At 52.3% G+C, this 24,672-nt stretch overlaps 7 protein-coding genes across 7 annotated transcripts; 3 read left to right on the plus strand and 4 right to left on the minus strand.

The window, feature by feature from the left end:
- Positions 1–890: 890 nt before the first annotated feature.
- KRP23_14117 (uncharacterized protein) lies at positions 891–1,634 on the minus strand (the record flags this gene model as incomplete). Its single annotated transcript, XM_067884909.1, has 1 exon — positions 891–1,634. One exon carries the CDS (start codon positions 1,632–1,634, stop codon positions 891–893), a length of 744 nt encoding a protein of 247 aa, XP_067737671.1.
- A 3,215-nt stretch (positions 1,635–4,849) lies between these two features.
- On the minus strand, positions 4,850–5,593 carry KRP23_14118 (uncharacterized protein; the record flags this gene model as incomplete). Its single annotated transcript, XM_067884910.1, has 1 exon — positions 4,850–5,593. One exon carries the CDS (start codon positions 5,591–5,593, stop codon positions 4,850–4,852), a length of 744 nt encoding a protein of 247 aa, XP_067737672.1.
- A 1,803-nt stretch (positions 5,594–7,396) lies between these two features.
- KRP23_14119 (putative WRKY transcription factor 19) lies at positions 7,397–7,918 on the plus strand (the record flags this gene model as incomplete). The annotated part of the gene is made up of 1 exon (XM_067884911.1): positions 7,397–7,918. One exon carries the CDS (start codon positions 7,397–7,399, stop codon positions 7,916–7,918), a length of 522 nt encoding a protein of 173 aa, XP_067737673.1.
- Positions 7,919–12,561: 4,643 nt separating this feature from the next.
- Positions 12,562–13,314, plus strand: KRP23_14120 (RxLR effector protein; the record flags this gene model as incomplete). Its single annotated transcript, XM_067884912.1, has 1 exon — positions 12,562–13,314. The coding sequence occupies one exon, from the start codon at positions 12,562–12,564 to the stop codon at positions 13,312–13,314; it is 753 nt and encodes a 250-aa protein (XP_067737674.1).
- A 5,566-nt stretch (positions 13,315–18,880) lies between these two features.
- KRP23_14121 (uncharacterized protein) lies at positions 18,881–20,821 on the minus strand (the record flags this gene model as incomplete). Its single annotated transcript, XM_067884914.1, has 1 exon — positions 18,881–20,821. One exon carries the CDS (start codon positions 20,819–20,821, stop codon positions 18,881–18,883), a length of 1,941 nt encoding a protein of 646 aa, XP_067737675.1.
- Positions 20,822–20,915: 94 nt separating this feature from the next.
- On the plus strand, positions 20,916–21,304 carry KRP23_14122 (LYR motif-containing protein 4B; the record flags this gene model as incomplete). Its single annotated transcript, XM_067884915.1, has 2 exons — positions 20,916–20,975; positions 21,104–21,304. The coding sequence occupies 2 exons, from the start codon at positions 20,916–20,918 to the stop codon at positions 21,302–21,304; spliced, it is 261 nt and encodes an 86-aa protein (XP_067737676.1).
- Positions 21,305–21,482: 178 nt separating this feature from the next.
- Positions 21,483–24,479, minus strand: KRP23_14123 (uncharacterized protein; the record flags this gene model as incomplete). Its single annotated transcript, XM_067884916.1, has 1 exon — positions 21,483–24,479. One exon carries the CDS (start codon positions 24,477–24,479, stop codon positions 21,483–21,485), a length of 2,997 nt encoding a protein of 998 aa, XP_067737677.1.
- Positions 24,480–24,672: the final 193 nt, after the last annotated feature.

Consider the following 24,672-nt stretch of genomic DNA (forward strand, 5'->3'; position numbering starts at 1 on the left):
TCAGGAACCTTTGATCGCATCTCTCCCTTACTGCCACCACTGTTTGTTCTTTGAAGCCCTTTCCGCGACGTAGGATCGTACAGCACTATCCTGGCCTCTTCGGTACTCCAGATAGACCCTTTCTAAACTATTTTCTTCCCGCTTTGTTATCTTCATACGAAACTACTGTTTCCCTTCGATTCGCTTTATGACTGAGTTGGTATCTTCGTCAATCTTCCGTTGTATTTCAACTGCCTTCACCGCCTTCTTGAGTGCCTTCTTAATTCCATGGCCCTTGTAGAAATAGAATGTTTGCCTCAGCGTCTAGGTTTGAAGCTTTTGTCGCTGCTGCACCCTGTTTTCTCCTTCAACCCTTTGAACCAGGCAGTCATGTTTTTAAAACCCTCAGATTCTTTGGACGTTTCCCCTTAAAGAGACTGCTGAAAACCACACCCATCTCTTCGTCCTCGGTACTGCTGTCTGTCTTGACGCTAGAGCTTCTCAAAATTCATCTCTCACTGGTCAGGAGCTGAATTCACGAATACAGCGCTGCGCGATGTGTAGTAATCGTCGAGTGAAACCTAAATTCTTGTTGTTGCTTTCCAATCTACAAACATCCGCAGTTTGTTCAAACGATGGGGTAGCGTGGGCGTCCTCCGGATTTGTGGATAATCCAAATAAACGCGCAATCAGAGTGACGAGGGGACCTAGCTAATTTGTAGATAATCCACTTGCGCGCACAATCAGAGCGACTGCGCTCATTTGATTTACGTTCGTTGCACCGTCCAAAGTGATTGTCAACACAAAAACTTCCGCTCAGTATTTCTCGAAAATTGCTGCAAGCATACCCAAGAAGGTTACCACCAAACAATAGCCATAGGAAAGCAACCAAAGCCTCAACCCACCCACTCTCAATCGCGAATGTTCAATCCAGAAAGCTGCTCACCAATGTCCACATCATCATTTCTCACTTTGACATCTTCCAGCGCCTTGACGAAGCTGTTCACCGTCGGGTCGTCAATATTCATCAACGCAATGCGTTGCACCTTGGTCGCATCTCCACGTTCCTTGCAGAACTTCACCGTCTCCGTCACGATCTCCTTGGCCCCCAAGTCCCGCGGATACCCGAAGATGCCCGTGGAGATGCCGGGCACCGCCACCGACGTGAGCTCCAGTCGATGCGCCTCCATCAATGCACTGTGCACGGCTCGACGCAGCAGCTTGGCATGCTCTGCAGTGAGGGTTGCACAGCCCACATTGGGCCCCGCTGTGTGGATCACGTAGCGACTCGGCAGCTTCCCCGCTGCAGTCGTCACCGCGTCTCCGACACTTAACGAGCCGTGGCTTTTGACCCAGTTCGTGCTCTCAACCTGTATGGACGAGCCTCCCGCGCGTACAATCGCGGCTGCCAACCCCCCGCCATGCAGCAACTGGCAGTTGGCGGCGTTCACGATGGCGTCGGCTGAGCACAGCGTGAGATCTCCCTGCATCACCAGCAGCTCCGGACCCTTGTCGGACACTTTCCATTGACTCAAGACCTCCCCACCAAGAGAATCGTCGACTTTATCACTTGTAGAAGTGACTGGAGGGGACTTGGTAGGAGATTTCGAGCCATTGCGACTTGGAGACGACATCTCGGATAAGACCTTGTGCATTAGTTCACTTTTGGATCTGAAGATGGTTGGGCAAATGGTTGCTTTTGATCGACATGCTCTTTTGGACGGAATACAGATGTGGAGCAACTTCAAGGCGAGCACAAAGAAGTACTGTAGTATCTATCCTAAGCTGAAGGAATGACTATAATATTCCGGCTTGAAGAGGAATCCACGTCGAGCATGTTTACCGCCGTGAAGAGCGGGCAGACCCAGTCCACTGTAATTGGCACTACGTAGATAAACGCTGGCGAGAATACATCCTCTCTTGATATCGGGTACGTCTTATCGACCTGATAGCTCTGCGATATAGGATACTAAGTGAGGCCAACCAACCAACAGTACTGACAAATCCAATGGCAGTCGACAGTGGGTGATGACGTTTCAAGTGCTAGTGTGTTTAGATGTACGTGCTGAGTGCTGCTGCTGCGTACAACTGCGTGTGGATGCTGTAGCCAACGGCAAAGTGTGTGTTCGATGCTGCCATTCGAGCACGTCAGAAACGCTGGTGACGCTGGTCACCTCGGTTAACATGAATCAGCTCAAGCGCAACGATAAAGGAACTCTCTACCTGGAGTCCACCTGGCATAGTGCATATAACCCCAACGAAGGCTAGTAGCCTAAGGCCCGCCAAGCCGTTGGCGCTGCCTGAGACGGATGAAGCACCTCTCGCTGGACATGAGCATGCTCGCCATCAAGAAGCTGAGCCCCGTCAAGCGTAGCAACACCTGGAGCTCACGACCAAGAGAGAAAGAGTTCGCCGCCTTCCTGCTGGACAAGTGCAAGGACAACGCGGTGCCCAAGTACACCACCGAGTCCACGACGTCTCCGGATGATCCATGATGTCGCTCACCTCGGACGACCGAGTTCAACGACGACTTCGCCGACTGGCGTGCGGTCTCGATGGGCTCAGCCTCGACTCCGTCACCACAGCTACGTTCGAGTGCGGCCTCCAGTTCCACGGCCTGTGCGGCTGGACGAGGAGGCCAAGTGCCCGCTGAGTTTTCGGGAGTGTTTTTGCTGTCCGTTTCAAAGTGGATTTCTGAGGCTATGGTAACGCGTCCGTGAAACGCTTTGCATCAACCGGCTCGCACGCGAGGTGGCGCTTTACCACTCAACGTCGTTCTTCGATTTGATTTCTGCAAAAGGGAATGGACCAGGTCAGAAAGCACCAGCATAAAACGTTACTTCACTTGCCGTGTTGTACGGTCCGATGGGTGCGCAGCTAAGTTATGTGGTCCCGATGCTGGACTGCGAGCCCTTCGTCTAACACGACGCACTTTTGAATTCAAGCCGACGCAGCAACGACAGCGATAGAAGAAGTTAGAGAGCAGCGAGATGCCCACTATCCATGTGAGCAGGTTGGATGTCGCGATCGCGATTGTCAGCTGCATCTCCCTGGCTCTTGGTTGTGCAGCGCTCGCTGTGCTGGGCGTGTTCCTGCCAGTTCTTCGAAGCAACAAGCTCTGCTTTCTAGCTGGCGGGTCCCTACTTGCTGCCATCACCAGCCGTATCCTGGCACTTCGTGTGAAGAGTAGAAGCATCCGAATTGCCTCCATCGTCGTGCTCCTGTTGTGCTCCGTTGCCACGGGCATCTTTGCAATTCGCGAGTCCTGGCAAGATTTCTACCCCCACACTGCTAGAATCACCTCCTACGGTATTATCCTGCATATCCGCACACCGATCGTCGCTGCCAGCCTTACAGCCTTCGGAGTCTCGGTTCTTGAGCTTGGAATCGCCGTTTTCACTTGCTGGAGACCGTCAGCGACGGCAACTCTCGACAAAGGTGAAAGTCTAGCGTGGCTGGAAGAGAACAGACTCGGCCCAGAAGACGGAGGATACCACCTTCACCGAACACCTGTTGGAAACCACGACGCCACTTCCCCCGCTACGAGACAGGGAACTGCGCCTCAAGGAGGACACCATCGTCCACGTAGTAAAGTGGGTCTCTGGACTGACGATGGTATCACTACAGCGCGTATCCCGAGAGAGAGAATCGAGGTCGGGGAGCTGATCAGCCGAGGTGGGTACGGCGAGGTGTACAAGGGCGTCTTCAATGGCCTCGTCGTTGCTGTCAAGAAAATGTTGCCGGCAAACCGCAAAAGCGTCCCCCACGTCAACAACTTTTTGGCTGAAGTCAAGCTCATGGCGTCTCTGGATCATCCGTGCATCGTTCAGTTCGTGGGCGTAGCGTGGAATGCGCTAAGCGATATATGCGCTGTGACGGAGTACATGGAAGGTGGGGACTTGAGGGGGCTTCTTGCTTCGTACAATGACCAGCAGTACTCCACCGGCTTCGACAACGACAAGGTCAAGATCGCACTGCACACTGCACACGCACTAACCTACTTGCACTCGATGAAACCCGTTGTGATCCACCGCGATCTCAAGTCCAGGAACATTTTGCTGACTTCCGACCTGGACGCCAAGCTGACGGACTTTGGTGTGTCTCGGGAGCGCGCAGACCACACCATGACGGCTGGAGTAGGAACCTCGCTGTGGATGGCGCCGGAAGTGCTCATGGGGGAGCGGTACGACGACAAGGCCGACATTTTCTCGTTCGGGGTGGTGCTGTCGGAGCTGGATATGCACGTGCTCCCGTATTCCCACGCGACAGAGAGCGATGGATCGGGTCGTCGAATGCGCGACTTGGCTATCCTCCAGCGCATGGCCACGGGTAAGCTACGCGTGCAGTTTTCTCCTGGTGCCATGCACTCAATGGTGGCGCTGGGGAACGAGTGTGTGTCCGTGAACCCCAAGGATCGGCCGACTGCAGCTCAAGTGCTGTACAAGCTGCAGAAGATTCAGCGTGAGTTAGCGTAAGCAGTCCACCTCCAATGAACAACTCCACCCCTCTCTTCGCCCTCGTCACTGCTGTCTGTCTTGACGCTAGAGCCCCTCAAAATTTGTCTCTCACCGGTCCGGACAGTCGCGTGAGTTGGGTCGTCTTTTACGAGTGGACGCCTGCTTGCAATCGTGACAGTGGATGTGGCACCGCACCTTTGAAGTTCTCCAACGAAAACCTCAATGTCCTCGAGTAGGTGTGCGAGAGGTCGAAGACGTCAAAACCCGAGAGATCGCGCCTAGCCTGACAGCACTCGAATAAAAACCACGAACGGCAATCTGAAAAAGATAACACTCACTCATTCTCAAACCCAAGAAAGTTACCACCAAGCAATAGCCATAGGAAAGCAACCAAAGCCTCAACCCACCCACTCTCAATCGTGAATGTTCAATCCAGAAAGCTGCCCACCAATGTCCACATCATCATTTCTCACTTTGACATCTTCCAGCGCCTTGACGAAGCTGTTCACCGTCGGGTCGTCAATATTCATCAACGCAATGCGTTGCACCTTGGTCACATCTCCACGTTCCTTGCAGAACTTCACCGTTTCCGTCACGATCTCCTTGGCCCCCAAGTCCCGCGGATACCCGAAGATGCCCGTGGAGATGCCGGGCACCGCCACCGACGTGAGCTCCAGTCGATGCGCCTCCATCAATGCACTGTGCACGGCTCGACGCAGCAGCTTGGCGTGCTCTGCAGTGAGGGTTGCATGGCCCACATTGGGCCCCGCTGTGTGGATCACGTAGCGACTCGGCAGCTTCCCCGCTGCAGTCGTCACCGCGTCTCCGACACTTAACGAGCCGTGGCTTTTGACCCAGTTCGTGCTCTCAACCTGTATGGACGAGCCTCCCGCGCGTACAATCGCGGCTGCCAACCCCCCGCCATGCAGCAACTGGCAGTTGGCGGCGTTCACGATGGCGTCGGCTGAGCACAGCGTGAGATCTCCCTGCATCACCAGCAGCTCCGGACCCTTGTCGGACACTTTCCATTGACTCAAGACCTTCCCACCAAGAGAATCGTCGACTTTATCACTTGTAGAAGTGGCTGGAGGGGACTTGGTAGGAGATTTCGAGCCATTGCGACTTGGAGACGACATCTCGGATAAGACCTTGTGCATTAGTTCACTTTTGGATCTGAAGATGGTTGGGCATATGGTTGTTTTTGATCGACATGCTCTTTTGGACGGAATACAGATGTGGAGCAACTTCAAGGCGAGCACAAAGAAGTACTGTAGTATCTATCCTAAGCTGAGGGAATGACTATAATATTCACGTTTCAAAACTACGCTGCTGCTGCGGCTGTATCTTAAGCTCAAAGTCTTTAGAACCTTCAGCAATATCTTGTACATACACTCGGTACGATCAGCAATGGGATGGAATTGCAGTTTTGTAGTCATCGCCACGACTTGTTTGACAAAATACCCCGTCTTAAAGTGCCATTTCTTAAACGCTCGGAAGATGTATTCATCGTTGCTTGGCATCTTCGTGAGCATTTTCTCGTTCCCCATCCCCATCGCCTTCGCCACGGCTACTTGGAGTTGTGCCTTCTTCGCTGCCTCTTTAGCCGCCTTCTTTGCGGATGTGCCAAGGACATTCTGCTTCAGGTTCTTCGGCCATCCAAAATTCAAATCTCTCTTCTTTGTAGACATCTTCATTCATAGCAATCACTTCGAGAGTGCGTTGGAACCTCTGAAGTCCAATGCGTGCTTTCTCGGTTTCAACCGGGGGTGCAAAAACACTATTTGACACTGCCAAGGCGGTGAGGAACGATCGACAAGCGCGATCGCAGCAATCAGCAGCAGAATGCCCATATCCCGCATACTTCCTTGGGAGCGTCAATAGTCTCTTTCGTTGGAATCGTGAGGACTGATAATAGCGCGATTTGGGAAGTCGAAAGAAAATTGCGAACTAAAGTCTACTAACAGAAACTCGAACAGCACACAACCTGGCAGATTTATAAATTATGGATTGCTACTATTACGGCGCCGTCTTGTTAGTAAAAGTAGCGTGATCTCTTATGTAGTCCAGATGGTTTGCCACCAACAAGCCACCTCAATACATGCTGTCGTCACGAACGAGATTAGGCAACTTTGTTCTCATTCCATCTTCATCATGTCTCCGCAACACGAGCAAGAAGCTGCAGTATTAGATATCCCGCGCTGTACATAATATATGCTGGACAGCACTGCGTGTAGCCTGCGAAACATCTCTGTGTACGATTAACTGACGAGGTATCGAGCAGCATCTCGTAATCTTTCTCCGTCGCAATCAGAGACTCATCCAAACTCAAACTTCTTATTACGCAATTCACACTGAAGTCCTCAGTTTACTGCCCCCTCAAGCTGCTGCGAAGCCTAGAGAGAAAGAACATAATATACTCACGATTACTTTTCTCAAGGAAAAAGCATTCAAGGTTCGTCTTCAAAGGGAAAGCGGCGGCCAAAGAAGGCACAAAGCTGTTGACGATTTCCTCTTCAAGAAATTCGCCGAGTGCGGCAAACATTGACAGACATCTCCACGGAGTTGAAGTATGCGCACAGCATAAACAAAACTCTTACCGCAGCTGAGTGAGCAGCACTTGCACTGCAACGTGCGATTACATGTACTCTCTGCGCAGATTTTATTTTGCATCGTGAGTTCAATCTCCACAATCCGAGTGAAAGTCATGCTTTTCTTCGCCTTCTGGGCTGTACTTACAGCGATGAACGTCAACTTCACCATTCAAATCAATATCCAAATCCAGAAGTAACTAGTTCTCACGGTGGGTTTGTACTTTGCCTTCGTTCAAATCACGATCGAATATCCTCGGTTATCCGTTTATACCGCTTCCAAAAATGTATTGGCCAGGAAGCCAGGAAAAGAAAAAGCGACTTTCGTCCTCACTCAATTCGAGCAAGTGCCGAGTTTCATTGACGTCGTTCATGGCCGTCGCGTCGGATGGAGAGGCCCGCAGGGCCCGTGGGAAGAAGCGCCCGCAAAGCGGATCGATTGCTCCGGCCAAGTCGAAAAAAATCGGTCGTCCGGCGGGGGAAGGCAGTCAGTGCACGCATCCAGGTTGTGCCAACAAAGCTCAGTCGCGAGGCAAGTGTCGGACCCACACAGGCGGCGGCAAGTGCATCCATCCAGACTGCGACAAACAGGCTCAATTCAGAGGCCTGTGTGCTGCCCATGGCGGACGGAGGATTTGTACCGCCCCAGACTGTGACAAGAAAGTGGTGTCCAAGGGCAAGTGCGCGGACCACGGAGGAGGGCGACAGACTTCGACACGACGTCGAACCAACGGGTCTAGAGCCCAGTCCAGGGACTTTGCATCGTTGCCGACTGCTCCGTACCAACAAGTTCAAGGCCACGAGTCCATGATGTCGCTGCTGGTGGGGAACGCGTGGCCTCCAGAACCAGCGCACGAGGTGCCAGGAGACATTACAGAGTTCGTCTTGCTTTGACGGAGATGGAAACGAGGAAATAATAGAGCGTCAAGCGTGAAGAACCTTCGTTTGAGTACATTTGAATGTAAATTGATAAGACATGTTTAGCTCGGACATTTGATGGTGATGTTGCTACTAACAAGTTTGAAGCTGAAGGTGGTATTTTCAGTTCCGTTGCTTTCCTCGGATTCTTACGCACGTAAAATTAGTGCACGGCGTTGACGGTGAGGAGGAAATGGGGGCTACCTCGATCGTGGCTTCAAATCAAAACCAGCAGAACCCGAAGCAGTTTGTGTCACGAATCTCAAGAGTCAATGGCGCAGACGAAATCGAAACGCTTTGAACAGATTACTCACCGACAATGCTCAACTGCTGGCTGCGTCAACAAGGCCCAAACGAATGGCAAGTGCCGGACGCACACTGGGGGCGGCCAGTGTTCGCAGCCAGAATGCGAAAAGCAGGCTCAGTTCAGAGGGTTGTGCGTTGCTCACGGCGGAAGAAGAATTTGCACGCACCCAGGCTGTGGTAGGACGGCTGCGTCAAAAGGAAAGTGCTCTCATCACGGAGGAAGTAGACGGCGATATTCTCCAGCTAGCGCGGGACGAGCTGCGGCAGGAGACAAGACCGAAATCCAGTCCCGAGAAATTACGACGTCTGGTCAAGAGTCCATGATGTCACTGCTGCTGGGAGTGTGGCCTCAAGGGATGGATACAAGTGGAGGTGACCACCAAACCGTCCATTCCGACAGCGATATGACTTTTCCGGCAGCAGATCAGTACGTCAGCACCAAACCCTCGTCGTTTGAACCTCCATTGGTTTCTACCGGAGTTGTTACGCCCATTACTTCGAATCAAGAGAAGCAAAGCCACACTTCCATGATGTCGCTTTTGCTAGACGAGTGGCCTCCTGAAATGGCAATGAAATCGGACGGGAGTGGCGAAGTACGGGGAGTCAGAGGAGGTGCAGACAGGTCTCCGAAAACTAACGAAGATGCCCGACCCCGGAAATCTCGCATCAGAGCTCTTTGCTCGCACTCAGATTGCTCCAAGATAGCTCAGTCAGAAGGTTTGTGCGTTGGCCACGGAGGCAAACGGTGTTCGCAGCCAGGGTGCATCAAGGGCGCCCAGTCAAAAGGTCTGTGCATCGCGCATGGAGGGTCGAAGACATGCGGACACCCAGACTGCACCAAGATCGTCCGATCAGCTGGGAAATGCTTTGAGCACGGCGGAGGAAAGCAGTGTGCGCACTCGGGATGTGTCAGACAGGCTCAATCGAGCGGAAGGTGCCAGGCCCACCGATATAAATGATGCTGCACGAAGAGTAAGACTTTCTCTGCGTGGCGACTTCTTCAGGTGCCCAGAGGATGGCGACGACATGCTGATCCCCTCAAAACTGAAGCCGAGTGTAGACAAGTTCCCTGCTGATAGTATTATGACCGAAATCTGCTTAAAATGCTTCTTCCCTACCACCGATCGTGCGCTGATGAACAGAAGATAGCATTTCCTGTATAAATAATTCAAAGCAACCTGATGATCGAAAAGCTCAGATTTTGTTTTTGCACCAAAGCGCGTCAGTTTCCAACCCTCTATGTCGGAAACCAAGAACAAAGTGCGTCTCAGCTATCGTGTCGTGGCCCTCGCTGTCTGCTCCAGTGCGTCTGATTCGGGCAAACTGAAGTGCTTGTTGATACGGTTTCCAGCGCCGAGCGATTCTTAAGGAACCACATGAGCACCGCACTACACTGTCATGTAAATAAAATTGACTAGCACTGTCTACCGAATACTTATTTGCCTCCCGAGCTATTGAATATCGCGGAAAAAATAAATTGGTCTATACGCCGGAAAAATATTGTAACTCCAAGGTCAGATTACAACATTAAGTGATATATATGTATTAATCCATATTTTGAATTGTATTGCTCGTGTTGCAATGAAACACACAACATCCAACTGTGGTCCCTTGTCTGGGAACAGTGGCCGCCATTGCAATGTTGACGGCAACGGCGAGATATCATATACTTCTCTGTTCCACTGGAATTTCCACATGAAAATGCAGTAAATAGCGAAGTGCAAGTATATTTTGAGCTACTATTATAATAGCGAGCAGATTTGAAAGCTACAAGGAGCATGAGAAAGGGCCTGTGCAAGTACTTCACTGTTTAAAATACGCTATTATCATGTACTATTCCTACCATTTACTAGTAAAAATAGGAATATATAAATATATTTATTGGACTTTGATTTGGACAAGTGACCCTCTCTTACCTGATAGAGCAGGTTTCACAGCAAGCGACTAGGGTGTCGTATTGAAGCTGGGGCTAGTGGTTTTGTTGTGAGCACAACCGTTCACATCCAGGATGCACCAGACGAGTACAAAACAATGCCAAATGTGGCGAGTATTGTGAGCGTTATTATTAGAGAAGAACTCGTGCGGTACAAGTCGGGCTGGCCAATTCAAAATGTTGATTTATCGAGAGGGTCCGAGGTTGGTAGAGACCATTTGACGGGGCAAACTGCTGGAAGATATGCGCACAGCGTACAATATGTACTTTCTGATTGTGACGCGTTTAGGAATGGTGCCTTGGGCTCCACGAAATGGTCGCACACAATGCATTTGATGGATGTGTTGTGTTGTGTTGAAGACAACTGCCTGGTACGTTATGGCTGGAAATGCATGCTACAAAGTACGCTACGGCGGATGCCCAAAGTCTAAGTCTAGAGGCCTCTGCATTGCTGATGGTGGAAGAAGCAGTGCGCTAAGAAACCGAGGTTGGGCGTGACAACTTTTGGCATAATCATTTTCAAGGGATCAATTTTGTGGCTTTCGCGCTCTCACGACCATGACTAGAAAAGCAAACAGTGTTTCAGCGGCCAGAGTCCAGAAGGCAACACCACGCGTTCGTTAACTCGGAGACCATGAATGCGTGTTAACCCGTACCAAAGTGGTTTATAATACGTCCGACGCGCTGCTTACGCTTTTTAGTACATGTACAGTGCAGGTACACCATACATGTACAGACAATCCTCTCCTTTGTGATAGCGTCGGGAACCACCACATTATCACTCGCTGGAGTTATTACAAGGCAGAAATGTGCCGTAAAATTGGTACATTTGAACTTAACCGCGGTTCGTTTGGGAGGTTGGGAATGGTTGGTAGACCCCACTCTCTCGACAGCATCCCTCGACAGCACGCTGCTTCCTTACCGTCCATTTTTGGGTGCGGTCAAGATGTCGGTGATGGCGGTATCGAGGACGAAGAAGAAGAAAGCACTTCTTCAACCTATCCAACGCCCGAAAACCTGTCCACAGAGGAGCTGAAGGAGCGTCTTCAATGGATAGCACAACTTTTCGTTACCGCCGGTGCGATGGGGGTCCGTTCAAGGGACGTTATCGGGCTTCGAACGATGCAGCGAGTATTTAGAGAGGAGCTTGCGTGTAGACAAGGCCACAAGCAGCAAAAGTCGATGCTCGACTTCTTCGGACGTCCTGCACCAAATGGACCTTAGCAATAGTTAAGCACCTTTGAATAGTGATAATGACGTGTTTTGTATCACAAACCAGTAACTAGAGGGTAGAGGTATATTTGACTCGTGCTTGTATGGTGACGGTCATCGGGAGCCCTCCCCATATCTCTCCGTGGAGGGTATCACTACTCAGGATATCACGACCGAGAGGATTGTCTGTAGTGATTTGGTGGGTCTCGGGTTGAAGTCGGGTCGGAAATGGTTGGTGCCGGTTCTGGCACAGTCATAATACATGCAGTTGTTATGTTTCCGATACGTTCCACCTAACTAAGAGACAACGCGCATCAGCGCTTTCATCATCAACACAACTTCTGAAGTATATCAGTGCTTTGCGTGGTAGGCATTCCATACTGGTCAAACATCGAGTAATTGTGTCCATGATCACAACTTGAGTGGCTCAAGTTCAGTGACGCAACGATCAGCTAAAACCTGCTTTATGGCAGCGCTGGCAAGTGTGAGATCACTTTGTGCTCGGACTTGCTGTTTTAATACAACACCTAAAACACATTATCATAGATACGGTACAGTGTAGCCACAAATGCGTTGAATGGCTTTTGTCTTTGTCAGGCAGTGTCCGGCAGGACATACGGACGATCCAGCATCTTCCGAGAGATTTGAGATCACCAAGCAAACTTTTTATTATGTGTCGGGAATCGGGAATAGCGGATGTTCGACAGGATCCGGCACGTTGGTCTGTTCCATGCCTCAAGAATCAAGTGACAGAAGAGTGAGCGACTAACCCATGTTCATGCAGCACAACAGACGTCGGCTAAATGGGCACGTCAACAAACCATATTTTTGCAATGCGCTCAGACCGAAGTCTCCGAAGGCGTATACCTAGAGAAGCCTCGCGGCAAATACATGTAGTATCTGCGTTGACTGCTACAAGTGATATGAGCATCCTCCTAGAGACTGCGGTGGGCGTGTACCCATGTATTCAACGGTCTCGTCACCATCGTTGAGCTATGCCTAGTAACAAATCCTCATTTTGCTGCTCGTGCATAGCACCCGAACAAATCAATTCGTGCCGGCCCAGAACACAGCAGAAAGCAGCACTGTTAGGTTTTGCTTACTTCTCGATTCGCTCTGCCCCGCTCAATTCGGTGGAGCGTCTTGCTTCGCACCTTCAAGAACCGTCATGCGATCGTTTTTCGTTCTGCTGCTGACGCTGGCCACCGTGTTGGCGTGCAGCAGCGACGTTGAGGCCGCCACCTCCACTTCGGCCCGCTCAATCAACAAGTTTGAAAGCACTTTCAAGCGTGCGCTGCGTTCCGAGACAAAGACCAACGTCGACACTTCCGAAGAGGAAGAGAGGATAGTCCCTGCGCCCACGTGGCTGACCAAGTTTCGCGTCTGGAAACTGAAGCGCGAGGCTGGGTTTCAATTGAGCAAGACGCCCAAGCAGCTCCAGAAGGAGGCTGAGAAGGCGGAGAAAGAGCTGTTAAAGGAGAAGAAGGAGTATGACCAATGGTTGGCGGCAAAAATCTCGCCCGAGACGATTTACACCAAGCTGGGTCTCACCAATCTGGGTGCCAAGGCTTCGGAAAGCAGCAATTTCCGCCGGCACCAAGCGTACATGAAGGTATTCAAAGATCGCGCGCAAGCGGGTGGAAAGGATGCCAGTTGGATCAGGAAGTGGCTGATCAACTACAGACTCGGCAAGCTGAAGAGCAAGGCTGCAACTGAGATGACGAAGGCGGACAAGCAGCTCGTGAAGGAGAAGGAGGAGTATGACAGGTGGCTCGACGCAGGCTTCAAACCAAACTACATGTACGAGAAGCTGGGGCTCAAGGAATTGGGCAGCAAGGCACCAGACAGTATTAATTACCGCCGTTGGCAGGAGTATTCGAAGCTGTGGGACGACGCCAAGAAGGCCAATGTAGCGTCTTAAAGACGTTCACTTTTGCTTTTCTTACTCTTTCGGAAATGATAATGGAGTGTTAGCTAGACTGTATTACAATACGTTGCGTATTTACCTTTTAACAGTGTAACCTCGTTGCACTGCAAAGTTTGCAGCGAGCATCGAACAAAAATTTATCAAACTGTACATGAACTGTTGAAGTTAGGTGGACTCGCTGTATCTAGGTTGCGTTGAGATAAATAACCAGTACGTTCGACCGATATCTCCCGGCTGAGAGTACAAGGCTCTGATCGACAGGATTTGGCCTGTCAAGTGTGCACCTTAGCCATCACATCGAACAAAGTCTCAAGCACTTGAATTGTGTTGAAATGCGTTGTAGTCTCTAGAAATCAGTCGCGCCAGATCTTCGCTCTTCATCGTATGAATCGTTATCTTGTTCATGAGGTGTGAGCATCCGTTTGCCGTTGATATCGGCTAGGACTGCGTCAGTCCACTTGGACGTGGCAAGAGAAGCATCTGAGATATATCGACTTGCCTGGAAGTGGTAAAGATAAATCCGTGCCAGAAAAACTTGGAAAGCTTACGATCTTGAGTAGTTCGAAGTCTCAGGGGTAAGAGAGCCTTCGGTAGGTGGAGTTGCCTCGCAGGCTTTACAACCAACCCGAACAACGTAATCAATGCTCGCGTGAAGTTAGAGTCGCTGCAAATCGACCTTGTGCAGGTACATGTACGCGTCCAGTATTCACGATTACTGGCTTGGCGCACGTCACAGAAGACTAACATCGCGTCGAACCCGTCCGTAGCATCGATTACCGGACGCCGTGCAAGGCTACGAAATCGGATGGAGCGTTCATGAAGATAGAGCTGGGGGGGGGGGGGGGGATGCCGTTGACTGTAACAGCTTCGCTACCGATTCATTTCGAATTGCTCAGCGCGACGAGCAGATCAACAGTCCCATGAACTCAAGTGTTCTTTGCCCACCCAGCATCCACCTCCTAAGTGACCAGGTCATCAACGTTATAGCGCACCGCCCCAGGACGTCCCACGGCATCACCAATGGAATAGGCCACCAGAAAGAACTGGGAACAGCCTTGTGCCAATCTGGCCGAGGTTTTAAACTGACCCAATCCGCTGCTGGTACAAAGCCACCGGGAGATGCGAAGAGGAAGCGAAACGAGACATTGGTCCGGGCCTCAACGCCTGATGACAATTCCACTTCGCTGTTTGAGCTTGGCCGATGCATTAGACGCAAAAAACACCGAGAAATCAAGAGACGATCTAGGAAGAGGAAGACAGACTTGCTGACCAACCTTGTGTCGACCACTGAACAGCTCCGTGAAGAAGTCACCCAATTGCAAGAACGTCGCAGTCGTATTACTTCGCTTCTTCTCGCGAGAAAAAGCATCTGGGGCGTAGCGGTGGAGTATTTCAAATTGTTCCGCTGCGAGCTGGAGCTGGGGACGCGACTCCCAAAACATGCAGCTAGAGCTCAGCTGGATTTTGTCCAAGGATCGTTGGCTTCTGATGTTGCGTCGGCGGCAGGTAATGGCCCGGGTGTGGTCATGGAGAGTTGGGGCATTTTACAGTTGTTCGACAATGTCAAGGTCCAGGTTGGAAACATGGAGAAGAATGCAGACAACTCGCTGGTTGTGTCGACGAGAACAAGTGTGACCATCACTTCACGAACATTAAGTGTCCTGTTCCCGCACCTGTGTACCGATGGCGGCGATGATAAGTTGGCGCAGAAACTGTTGAACCAGCGAATTGACCTGAGCGGCTCGACGAGGTTTCAATTGGATGATGCTAGCGAACGTGTGACGAGCCTGGTGACTCAAAGTGACTTCTTCACGCCGATGCTACGACTACTAGGCAGCTTGGACGCTGTGGCTTTTGCGTTTGAGCATGCGCTGCTTTCGCCGGATTTCCTGTGCCGGTCGGAGCCGTAGACTTTGGAGGTGGGCAGTAGCAAACCAACATTATCTTTCTTAGACAAAACACGCTACTTTTCGCACGAGGTGTCGGATTGTTTTAGGTAGTTTGTGTGTGTGTGTGTGTTTTTTTTTTGTGTAATTCAAAGCTCAGTTCCGCCTGAGAATCGTGAAGGACTCATTGAACCTCGTCCACGGAGGTTATCCAGTATAGCCTAGTGAAGATAATATCTACACCAGTGTTGAGGCTCTCGTTTGACCAAGACATCGAGAGTTGGCACAGCGTTGGGTGCCTTGGTGCGAAGGCAACCACGGCGGACGGTTTCGGTTTCGGCAATGATGTGCCTTTGCTTGCATTTGAGGGGATTGTAATGCCCGTTGCCTTGACCCAAGACGGAGGTGGTAATGGCACGAAGATGCCTACGTTGCACGAAACGTTGGTGGCAGATCTGGGAGCGAGGGATACAAGTGAGAGCGATGAGGAAGAGTGGGTACCGGACACCCACATCATGACCTATGCAGCGAAATTTTCTCCGGTTTGGGCGTCAATTGAAGCCCTTGTTCAAGTGATGGGGGTATTTTCGACGATACTCTGTCTGCCGAGCACAAGAATTGTAGGCTTCCGACTCACCATCCCGTGAATGTTTCATATTTGAAAGGTTGGCGATTACAAGAATATCGTTGCGAAGTGTTTCATGAATGAAAACGCTGTATTTGCTTGTCTTTGGGTCAACTTTCACGTTGAAGGACAAGGTCGTGGTTAGTTATTGGAACTTCGTTCTAGTTTTTTTTTCCTATGGCGACTAAAACCAGGGGGTTGTATCGTGGACACATTCATCTTCGACTCATGCAGCAATATTTGATCTCTACCTGACGAATACCTGGTGATTTGGCGACTTTAATCTTCACACCTCAAGCACACACGTAGGAGGAGGCATTGTTTTTACAGAACAGGGAGATCGCCCAGGCGTTGAGGTTGACCGAGAAAGAGGGCTCATTGTTGGAGGCCCTGTTCAAGAAGAAGGCTACCGGATCAACTTTATGAGGTGCAAGTACACGCAGACTCTATTTTCTTCCAGGGGTCACGAATTCTGTGGCATTGGCACTCTCGCGTCAAAATCTATCAAGTATGTCCTAAAACATCATCTCTGGTGGAGTGGAAACCCGTAAGAAAAATTAGCGGGCGTATTCGTAGGAACAACTTGCTTCCTGTCCCGGAAAAACCAGCTCGTTCGCACTTTTTTGAGTTGATCCGTACACGTCTTCCGAAAAATACTGGCAGCAGATCACGCCACTTGTATTAGTTGGCGGGATCGATGCTGGCGCTTGTCTTCGTGGTTTCTGTAGTTGCCCGAGTGCATGGATGCTGCGCTTCGCCAAGCCGCCGGAATGACAACCGTTTGGTAACGCAGTCTGGGCTGAAGATGTGGGTAGACCCTGACACCCCACAGGAGAGCTACACCTGGGACACCTCGCGCGGCGAGACGTGGGATCTGGTCATGAGCGACGAGTTCAGCATGGCAGGACGAAGTTTTCGCCCTGGAGACGACCACATGTGGACTTCGATCGAGAAGCCTGATGGAGTCAACGACGCGATGGAAGTCTACGCGCACAACAAAACGACCACGGCGTGTGACGCCGACGGTGTCTGCAGCTTCCAGATTGAAGTGGAAGACTCGGTGATGCAGCTCCAGGTCTGGAATAGCTACATGAAGAAACCAGGCTTCGAGAACGTCACCTTCGTAAGCGCTCCTTTGCTTGATCTACCACCAGTGTTGATGCTTGACGCAAACGTTCTTCTTCCACAGTTTTACCGTGGCGGTATGGCGCAGTCTTGGAACAAGTTTTGCATGCAGGGCGGCATGGTCGAAGTGCGAGCGCAGCTTCCTGGAGCTGTGACACGGTCATCTGGCAATCCTGATGAGCTCTTGGAGTCGAGCGCTCGAGCTGCATCACAGCGTTACTACCCGACTTGGCCTGGAATCTGGATGATGGGAAATCTCGGTCGAGCAATCTTCAGTGGCTCCACAAACCGCATGTGGCCATTCTCCTACGATTTGTGCGACCCGGACACGTTAGATCCAAGCAACCAGCGCATCAGTGCGTGCGAAGGAGCCCCTGGGTCTGGGTTAAACCCGCACCAGGGCCGCGGTGCGCCTGAAATCGACATTGTAGAGGGTGGCGGCACCACGATATCATCGTCCATCCAGGTAGGACCTGGCATGCCACCGGATTTCCGAGTCGTCACTCCAGTGGACGAGAACAAGTTGTGCATATACTCGAGTTCGTGCGAGACGCCAGGCGCCAATCTCCCAGGCATCCCAGAGAGCGTGTATCTCGGAACGCGTGGCCACCAGTCCTGGTACCAGCGTCTGCGGTACGCTGCAAATAATTTCTGCCAGCAAAACGCCAGCCAGATTCAAAACTACGCCGTCGTGGAAGCCGCACTGAACGCTGGGATTGAAGACAACGTTTGCTCACTCGCAAAGTGTCCAGCCTCTTTCGATATCAACTCGGACTTGGGGTTCATGTCCACTGATGGGGACCGATGGGGAATCAACGCGAACGGCACCTGCTTCTCCGTCATGAATTCGTACATGGGCGAGTTCATCTGCAGCGCTGGGAACCCGGACCCGAGCTGTAAATCACTAAAAGACGCGCCAGTCGTGCCTCTAGATGACTCGAGCTTCGCCTTCCAGATGGATGCACTCTCAGCAAATTGGCCGGTGCACATGGCCGCATACACGGAGTTCCTAGAGTACCAAGTGGAGTGGGTTCCAGGCCCTACTGGCTACGTCCGTTGGATGCTGTCGGGGGAGCCTTTGTTTGAGATTCCTGCTAAAACCATCACGGATCCTCCACAAGGTGGCAACGTCAAGAACCCTCGCAAGATCATGATTGAGGAGCCGTTGTACCTCATTTTCAACGTGGCCATGTCCAGCAAGTGGGGCGCGCAGCCACCCAACCCCAAGAAGCCGTGTCGTGGAGACGGGCTGGACCCGGTCGCGAACAGCATCTGCGACTCGTTCCCCATGTTCTTGAAGATCGACTACATCCGCGTGTACCAGGACCTGTCCAGCAACTCGCTCATGAGTGTCGGGTGCGATCCAAAGACGCACCCTACGCGTCAATGGATTCTGGATCACCTCAACGAGTACGAAGACGAGAAGAACAAACTCGTCGAAGTGGATGGCAAGGCGTTCTGTCGATCGGACGCCGACTGCACCGTTCAGTCAAAGCATCGTCAGCGTCCCAACACGTTGGTAAGCTCCACCAAAACCAGGTCGCTGACTGTGCTGACGGGAAGATGTGTGAACCAGCGCTGCAAATGCGTCAGCAGCACGTGGACTGGACCACGATGCATTGTGCCTAGCAAGTCGAACGTAGTCTCGTTTGGCCCACCTATCGTGGTGGCGGAGTGCGTTGGCGCATTGCTGGCTGTTGTGATACTTGCTTCTTGTGTAGCAATGCGCTTTGCGCGGAAGAAGGACGTTGAAGCTGGTCACGCGGAGCAAAAGGTGAAACAACAGCAGCGTCTGCAGACGAGAAGCCGGTCCAGCCAGCGTCTCCGTAGCGAGTGGTCTTCCGAGTTGTCGGAGTAGTTCTTCCACTGATAAATGACAACATGAGCCGACAGTTTGTTCACATTCCATCCGCAACCCCCACAGCTAGGAGATGACACACTTCTCCTGCGAAGGTGAGTGGTACTGGGCTTGCTGCATAGCTTTCCCTTCTGCAGGACGAGTGCACATTTTGAGCTGCACATTAACTCTCCACGTCAGATGCATCATGCGCTCCCTGGCAGTGTCCACCTTCACAGACGCGCGCATTCTGACGTTCGGTAGCGTCCCCCCGTGTGCTAGTGTAGTTACGTCGTCCTGGCTGATTACCCCACTCCAGATGCTAAAGTCGTCGATGATACCGTGAAAACCATACCAGCCGATATACTCGGGGCGGGGGAAGTTGAGCTTTCCTGCAGTGATAAAGCCCGTTCCCACCTGCTCGTGTGTGAAGAAGCCCCACTCGGGATGAACTGCGCCGGTGCTTGAGTGGACACTTACACCATCCAGGTACACCTCTTGGCGGTGGTGCTCGTTGTCGTATGTCAAAGCGAGGTGATACCATCGATTTGATTCTAGGTTGCTCGCCACCACGGGTCTGGAAGCCAACACGGAGCAGTGCAGGTCTCCTGTTGAGCTAACCATCACGAACTGTTGGTGGTAGTGAGGCCACCCTCGACTCTCGCGGCTGCCCGACTGAAGACCGTAGATAATACCACCGAACGCCTTTCCATCTGAAGCAGGGAGAAGACTGAACCACACGTCAAAGCTGAAGCTCTCGCTGCCAAGAAAGTTGAGGCGGAAGTGCAACGGTCGCTGTTGATCTCTTCCGCCGTATGCGAAGTACGCGTAGGATTCGACACGATGGCCGCCATCAACTTGCAGCCCCGTGAACAGCATCGACCGTGACAACATGTACCGCTCCTTCCACGCCGAAGCTGCTGGAACTTGGTTCTCGTTACCCGTCAACTCTGGCAAACATTTTTTCCAAAGCAAACCATCCGAGAGGTACTGCAACCACCAGTAGTTCGTGTGCGACAAATGGAACGCGTCAAAGCCGGTGAGAAAGCTGCACAGCGTCTTGATGACATCTGCTGGCAACTGTTCCGGTCTCACAATGACAACTTTCCTCCAGCTGCTCTTGTTCATCTCCAGTTGTCGACTTTCCAGAGGCTTTGAGCACCAAACCTCGCGTACATTCCATCTGGACCCGAGCGGTGGTCGTCCAGACACCTTCAACGTCCCCAGCAGCGTCTGCTCCTCCAACGTTTCTCCACCCGCCAACTTCCCCACATCAACCTCCGTCAAAACGCCGCCCCAGACACGAAATTCGTCCACCAATCCATGAAACCCGTACCATCCGAGGTAACCTGGTTTAGGAAAGTGAAGGCCGTTGGCAGTGATGCAGCCCGTGCCCACCTGCTCATACTCGAGAAAATCCAACTCTTTATGCAGCGTTCCAGTGTCCGATCGAAGTTTTTCTCCACCGAGATACACATCCTGTCGTTGATTTTGGTGGTCGTACGTCAGAGCGAGATGGTACCATCTCCCACTTCTCAAGTTGCTCGCCACCACTGGGCGATAGTCGATCACAGAGCAGAACAAATCTCCAGTCGCACTCACCACCACGAATTGCTGGTGGAATTTCGGCCACACTCGGCTCTCCGGGCGCTGGGACTGCAGGCCGTAGAGGATCCCTCCAATAGAAGATCCGTCGGGGTCTTGCGCCAACAACGCGAACCAAATGTCGAAGCTAAGGTTCCTGCTTCTCAAACGTGACAGTTGTACGCTCTTCCCCTTCATATATGGTACTCTGTCAATGAACGCGTACGAGTCGCCCGTGAAAGCCAGCGACCGACTGCGCAGGTAAAGCGCCTTGTAAGCCGAGGCGTGCAGCGGATCGGGCATAGACGGGAGCAGCGACTGCCAATAAGGAGAAACATTAAGTTGCTGCAGCCAGAACGAGCTGCAATGCGACAGCGAGAGCGCGTCCAGCCCCGACAAGAAGCTGCAGACGCAAGACGCCGCCGAGGGAGGGAGCGACGCCATCTTTATCAGAAATGAGTGCCACAAAATATTTATGTAAACCACACAATAGCACACATTCCCAGTGTTCATTCTCCGCCTTCCGACCGCCTCACAAATGTCTTCGCCCGCGCTGAGTCTGTACCGCGAGATGCTGCGCCACGCCGCCCAGCTCGAGGTACGCATCGTGTTGCCGTTCGTCTCCTCTCTGCATCGCACCCTCATTCGCCTTCCATCGTGCGCTGCTTCCTAAACAAATTGCTTATCTGCAATTACATTTTCTTATTGCTCTTCAACCGTATGCAGACCTACAACTTCCGCAGCTACGCCCTGCGCCGCGTCAAAGAAGATTTTCGCAAGAACAAGAGCCTGCAAACCGGCAGTCACGAGCAGCAGGAGGCGCTCGCGTTCGCGCGCCAGCAGGCGGACGTGCTCTACCGCCAGGTGGTCGTGTCCAAGCTCTACCCGCCACACATCAAGAGCGTCATGGAGACGCTGCCCAAGTAGCCGAACTGCTCGTCAAGTGTCAGTGACACAATAAGAGCATGAACTATGAACGTCCTGCATCAATGTTGCTGTTTCTCGTGGTGTTTTGTGGCCGAGATATGAAGATTTTACTGTGCTGGAGGAGATTTTACTAACATTTTGCAGCTTTCGTTTAGGTGGTGACTGTACTGTTTCCTTTTTACTTTGGCCCCCAGGGGCTATTGGCTTCGACTGTTACGGTCTTTGCTTCCTCTTCGGTTGGACCTTCGTCCGTTGCACAGACCACGCGAGCTGTCGTTCTTTTCGTCGTCGGGTTCACGGTCATGACTCCTCCGGTTCCGTTTGGTTCGAGATACCATTTCACAGTTTTCAGGTGTGCGTGGGATCCGGCGGCGCAGTGGACGGAGACAAACTGGTGCATTTTGACGCCCGTGGGCTGGTCGACGATGAACTTCTTGAGCTTCTTGGCGATGCTGCTCTTCTCAGTCAACTGGCGAGTGCCGAATAGTTCAAGTTGCCGCGCAATCTGTGGAGTCGCGCAATGGTACAGCACCGAGTCGAGGCCCCGCGTGCTCCATTTGGCCACGAACGCGCGGTCATCGGTCTCTCGGGCGGAAACCTCGCGCCATATCGTTCTTGACGACCGCTTTCGCAACAGTCGGCGCAGTTTCTTTGAGTCGGTCGATGCCATGTGGAGCAGCAGAAAACCTGTCGAGATGATGAAAGCCACAGCTAAGCCGCCAAACATGGCGTACAAGTGCGGGTCCGAGTGCAGCTCAGCATTGCGGAGCATTAGATCGGCGCCAACCTTGCAGGAGAAGTGGATTATCAGCACCGCTATCGCATTGAGCGTCCAGAAGCGGATGAAGTCGTTGCGTGCGGCATGATCGAGACGCATTGTCAGTGACCGCGTCTGCAGCGTGACTCGAATCACCCAGTAGCTGCTGCTGAGTGTCGTGAACACAAGCGTGAGGCTGCGCACAGGAATCGCTGGTGTGCAGTAGATGACGATGCTGCCCTCGGCAGTAGAGAGCTGCGCCGTACAGCCAAGCGAGAAAATGTTGCTGAGCGCGCCAATCGCACCAAGGTACAGCAGTACCATTGTTCCCGGGTGCTCTAAGGCTCCGTCTGCAGGATCGCACTGGAGCAGCCCGAAGAGCCCGATGCGTACAAGCGGGGTCGCATCTTCATTGAAGGAGTCCAACGATCCATGGCGAGACTGAACCTCTCTCGCCGGGCGATAGACGCTGTTCCGAATGAAAACCCACACACTTTTGAGGATGTAAATGTACTCGAGAGCGTAGTACGAGGCGCCGATCAAGTTGAGAATCAAGAGGAAGGTGCGGATCTGTCGACTCGTGTTGTCTTGAATGCGGATTCGTCGGTTGATCATGGTGGTATCAATCATAAACCACTCAATCTGACGCAGATTCTCCTGCTCGGCTGCCTGCACCTCTGCGCTGGCGCCAGCAGTGATCAAAGACGCGCAGGTCGGGAGAGCAATAAGGTCTCCGTTGAGGTCACGGAAGAGAACCTCGTTTGAAGTCATGAACAATCGACATAGCGTCTGAAGCTCGGTTTCCTGAGAGTCGCGGAATGCGCAGTTGCCAAGACCGTCGCCCATGTACGCCTGGTACTTTTGCACGTTGCGCCCGCTCTGCTGCATCACCGAGTCGACGACACCTTGACAGTCTGGTGTGTACAGATATCCATACGGAGTGACCGCTGGCGTAGCTGCTGCTGTGTCCACGCGAGACTTTGTCCATGCAGTTCCATCGATTGCCAGTAGCGGGGAGTGCGTCAGAGTTTCAGGGATCTCCAGTGCCACATAACCCGCCGTGGTCTCGCGTCGACGCCCCAGCGTGTACGTTGTCGTGTTATCCAGCTTGGTATAATCGCGGTCATCTTTCTGGAACAGGAACATGAGGTTGACTGCGAAGGTCGGGAGGATCAGCGACAAGTCACGCCCGCACTGCTTGACCGCCACGCCATCCACATCAGCGACCGTGATGGCCTTGTCCATTGTTGTGTGCTTGATGGCACAGTTCCAGAACGGAGCCAAGTGCATGGTCGAGACCAAGTGCATGCCAACGGTATTGATCAAGAAGTCCGAGGTGAAGAACGATGCTGAAGCGTGCGTCACCTCTGCTAGAATTGCAGCCTCTCCGTTCACATTGACGCCCATCGTGAGCTGCTGAGACTCCAGATAATACTTCAGCAGTGCGTCGACACCAAGAACGTCAACCAGGGCCACGTGGTCGGCATCAAATGAACCCGGGAGCAACGCCACGACCTGTGCGAGCGAGATGCCTGCGCTGTACCGATCCACAATGGCCTCCGCGACGGCGTTCGTATATTCCGGCAGCTCAAGGTCCATATAGCCCTCCTGTACGTTCTTCATTACCTTGCGGACGACGAGGGCGTCATTGAAGTGGCGCAAATAGACCTCGGACATGTTGACGACTGCGATGAGGCCCAGCGTGACGGCACCAACGCTCGACAAATTCGCATCGACCGGAGCCTTGTCGTTGTGGTTGAAAAAGCGATCGCGTGGGAACTTGTCGTGGAAATCACGGCAGAACTCGTGACGAATAGCTGGGAACCAGTTTCCGAAGAGTAGCTGCGCTGGTGTTTCCCATGATGATACGGATGAAGTCACCGGCCCACACAGAGGGGCCAGAACGTCAACCATGAGATCTACAGGTTGCTCCAGCATAGCCTCTGGCAAGCCAGCAAGAAGGTCGTGTCGACGCAGATTAGCACGTACAAGAAAGTCTGTGAGCGAGAGGTTCCCCGCCGTTGAACGGGTGAGCGCGGACTTGGTATCAAGGTCGATCAGTGGGAAAAGGGGCCGTTCAAACGTGTCGAAGTAGTGAACGCCGCTCGTGACGACGCCCATCTGGTTGAGTTTTCGAGCTGCAGCTTCATCCCGCACTTCGTCGAACGGTTTGGTGACGTAGCTTCCAAGATAGTATTCCTTGAGCGGGATCATGCTGACGCCGGCAAGGACAAGCAAAAAGATGGCGATACACGTCCTGTACGAAATCTCATAGTCGTGGAATTGTACCAGTTGCGCGGTGGGGCCCTTCATCTCGTCGTTGGCATTTGGTGGTATCAGCGTGCCATGGATAGACACTGTGTGCACTGTTGGCGACTCCTCTTCAGCGCCATTGACGTTGTTCTGTCGTGTTGCCATATCTGGGGCCTGGATGGGCTGGCAGCGAAGATAATTGACTCGGAATTGCAGGAAGGAGATTTCGTCGAGTGCGTTGGAGCTTTCATTTCGACCACGTGCAGTGAGAAACTATCTTCGTGGCGATAAGAAAACCACGAGACAAGCCGTTCCGGGGGTTATTTTAGAGCCGAAACGAGTTGTTCGTCTTCACGTC

This window comes from Phytophthora ramorum, assembly GCF_020800215.1.
Source record: "Phytophthora ramorum isolate Pr-102 chromosome Unknown Phyram_PR-102_s0020, whole genome shotgun sequence".
NCBI lineage: Eukaryota > Oomycota > Peronosporomycetes > Peronosporales > Peronosporaceae > Phytophthora > Phytophthora ramorum.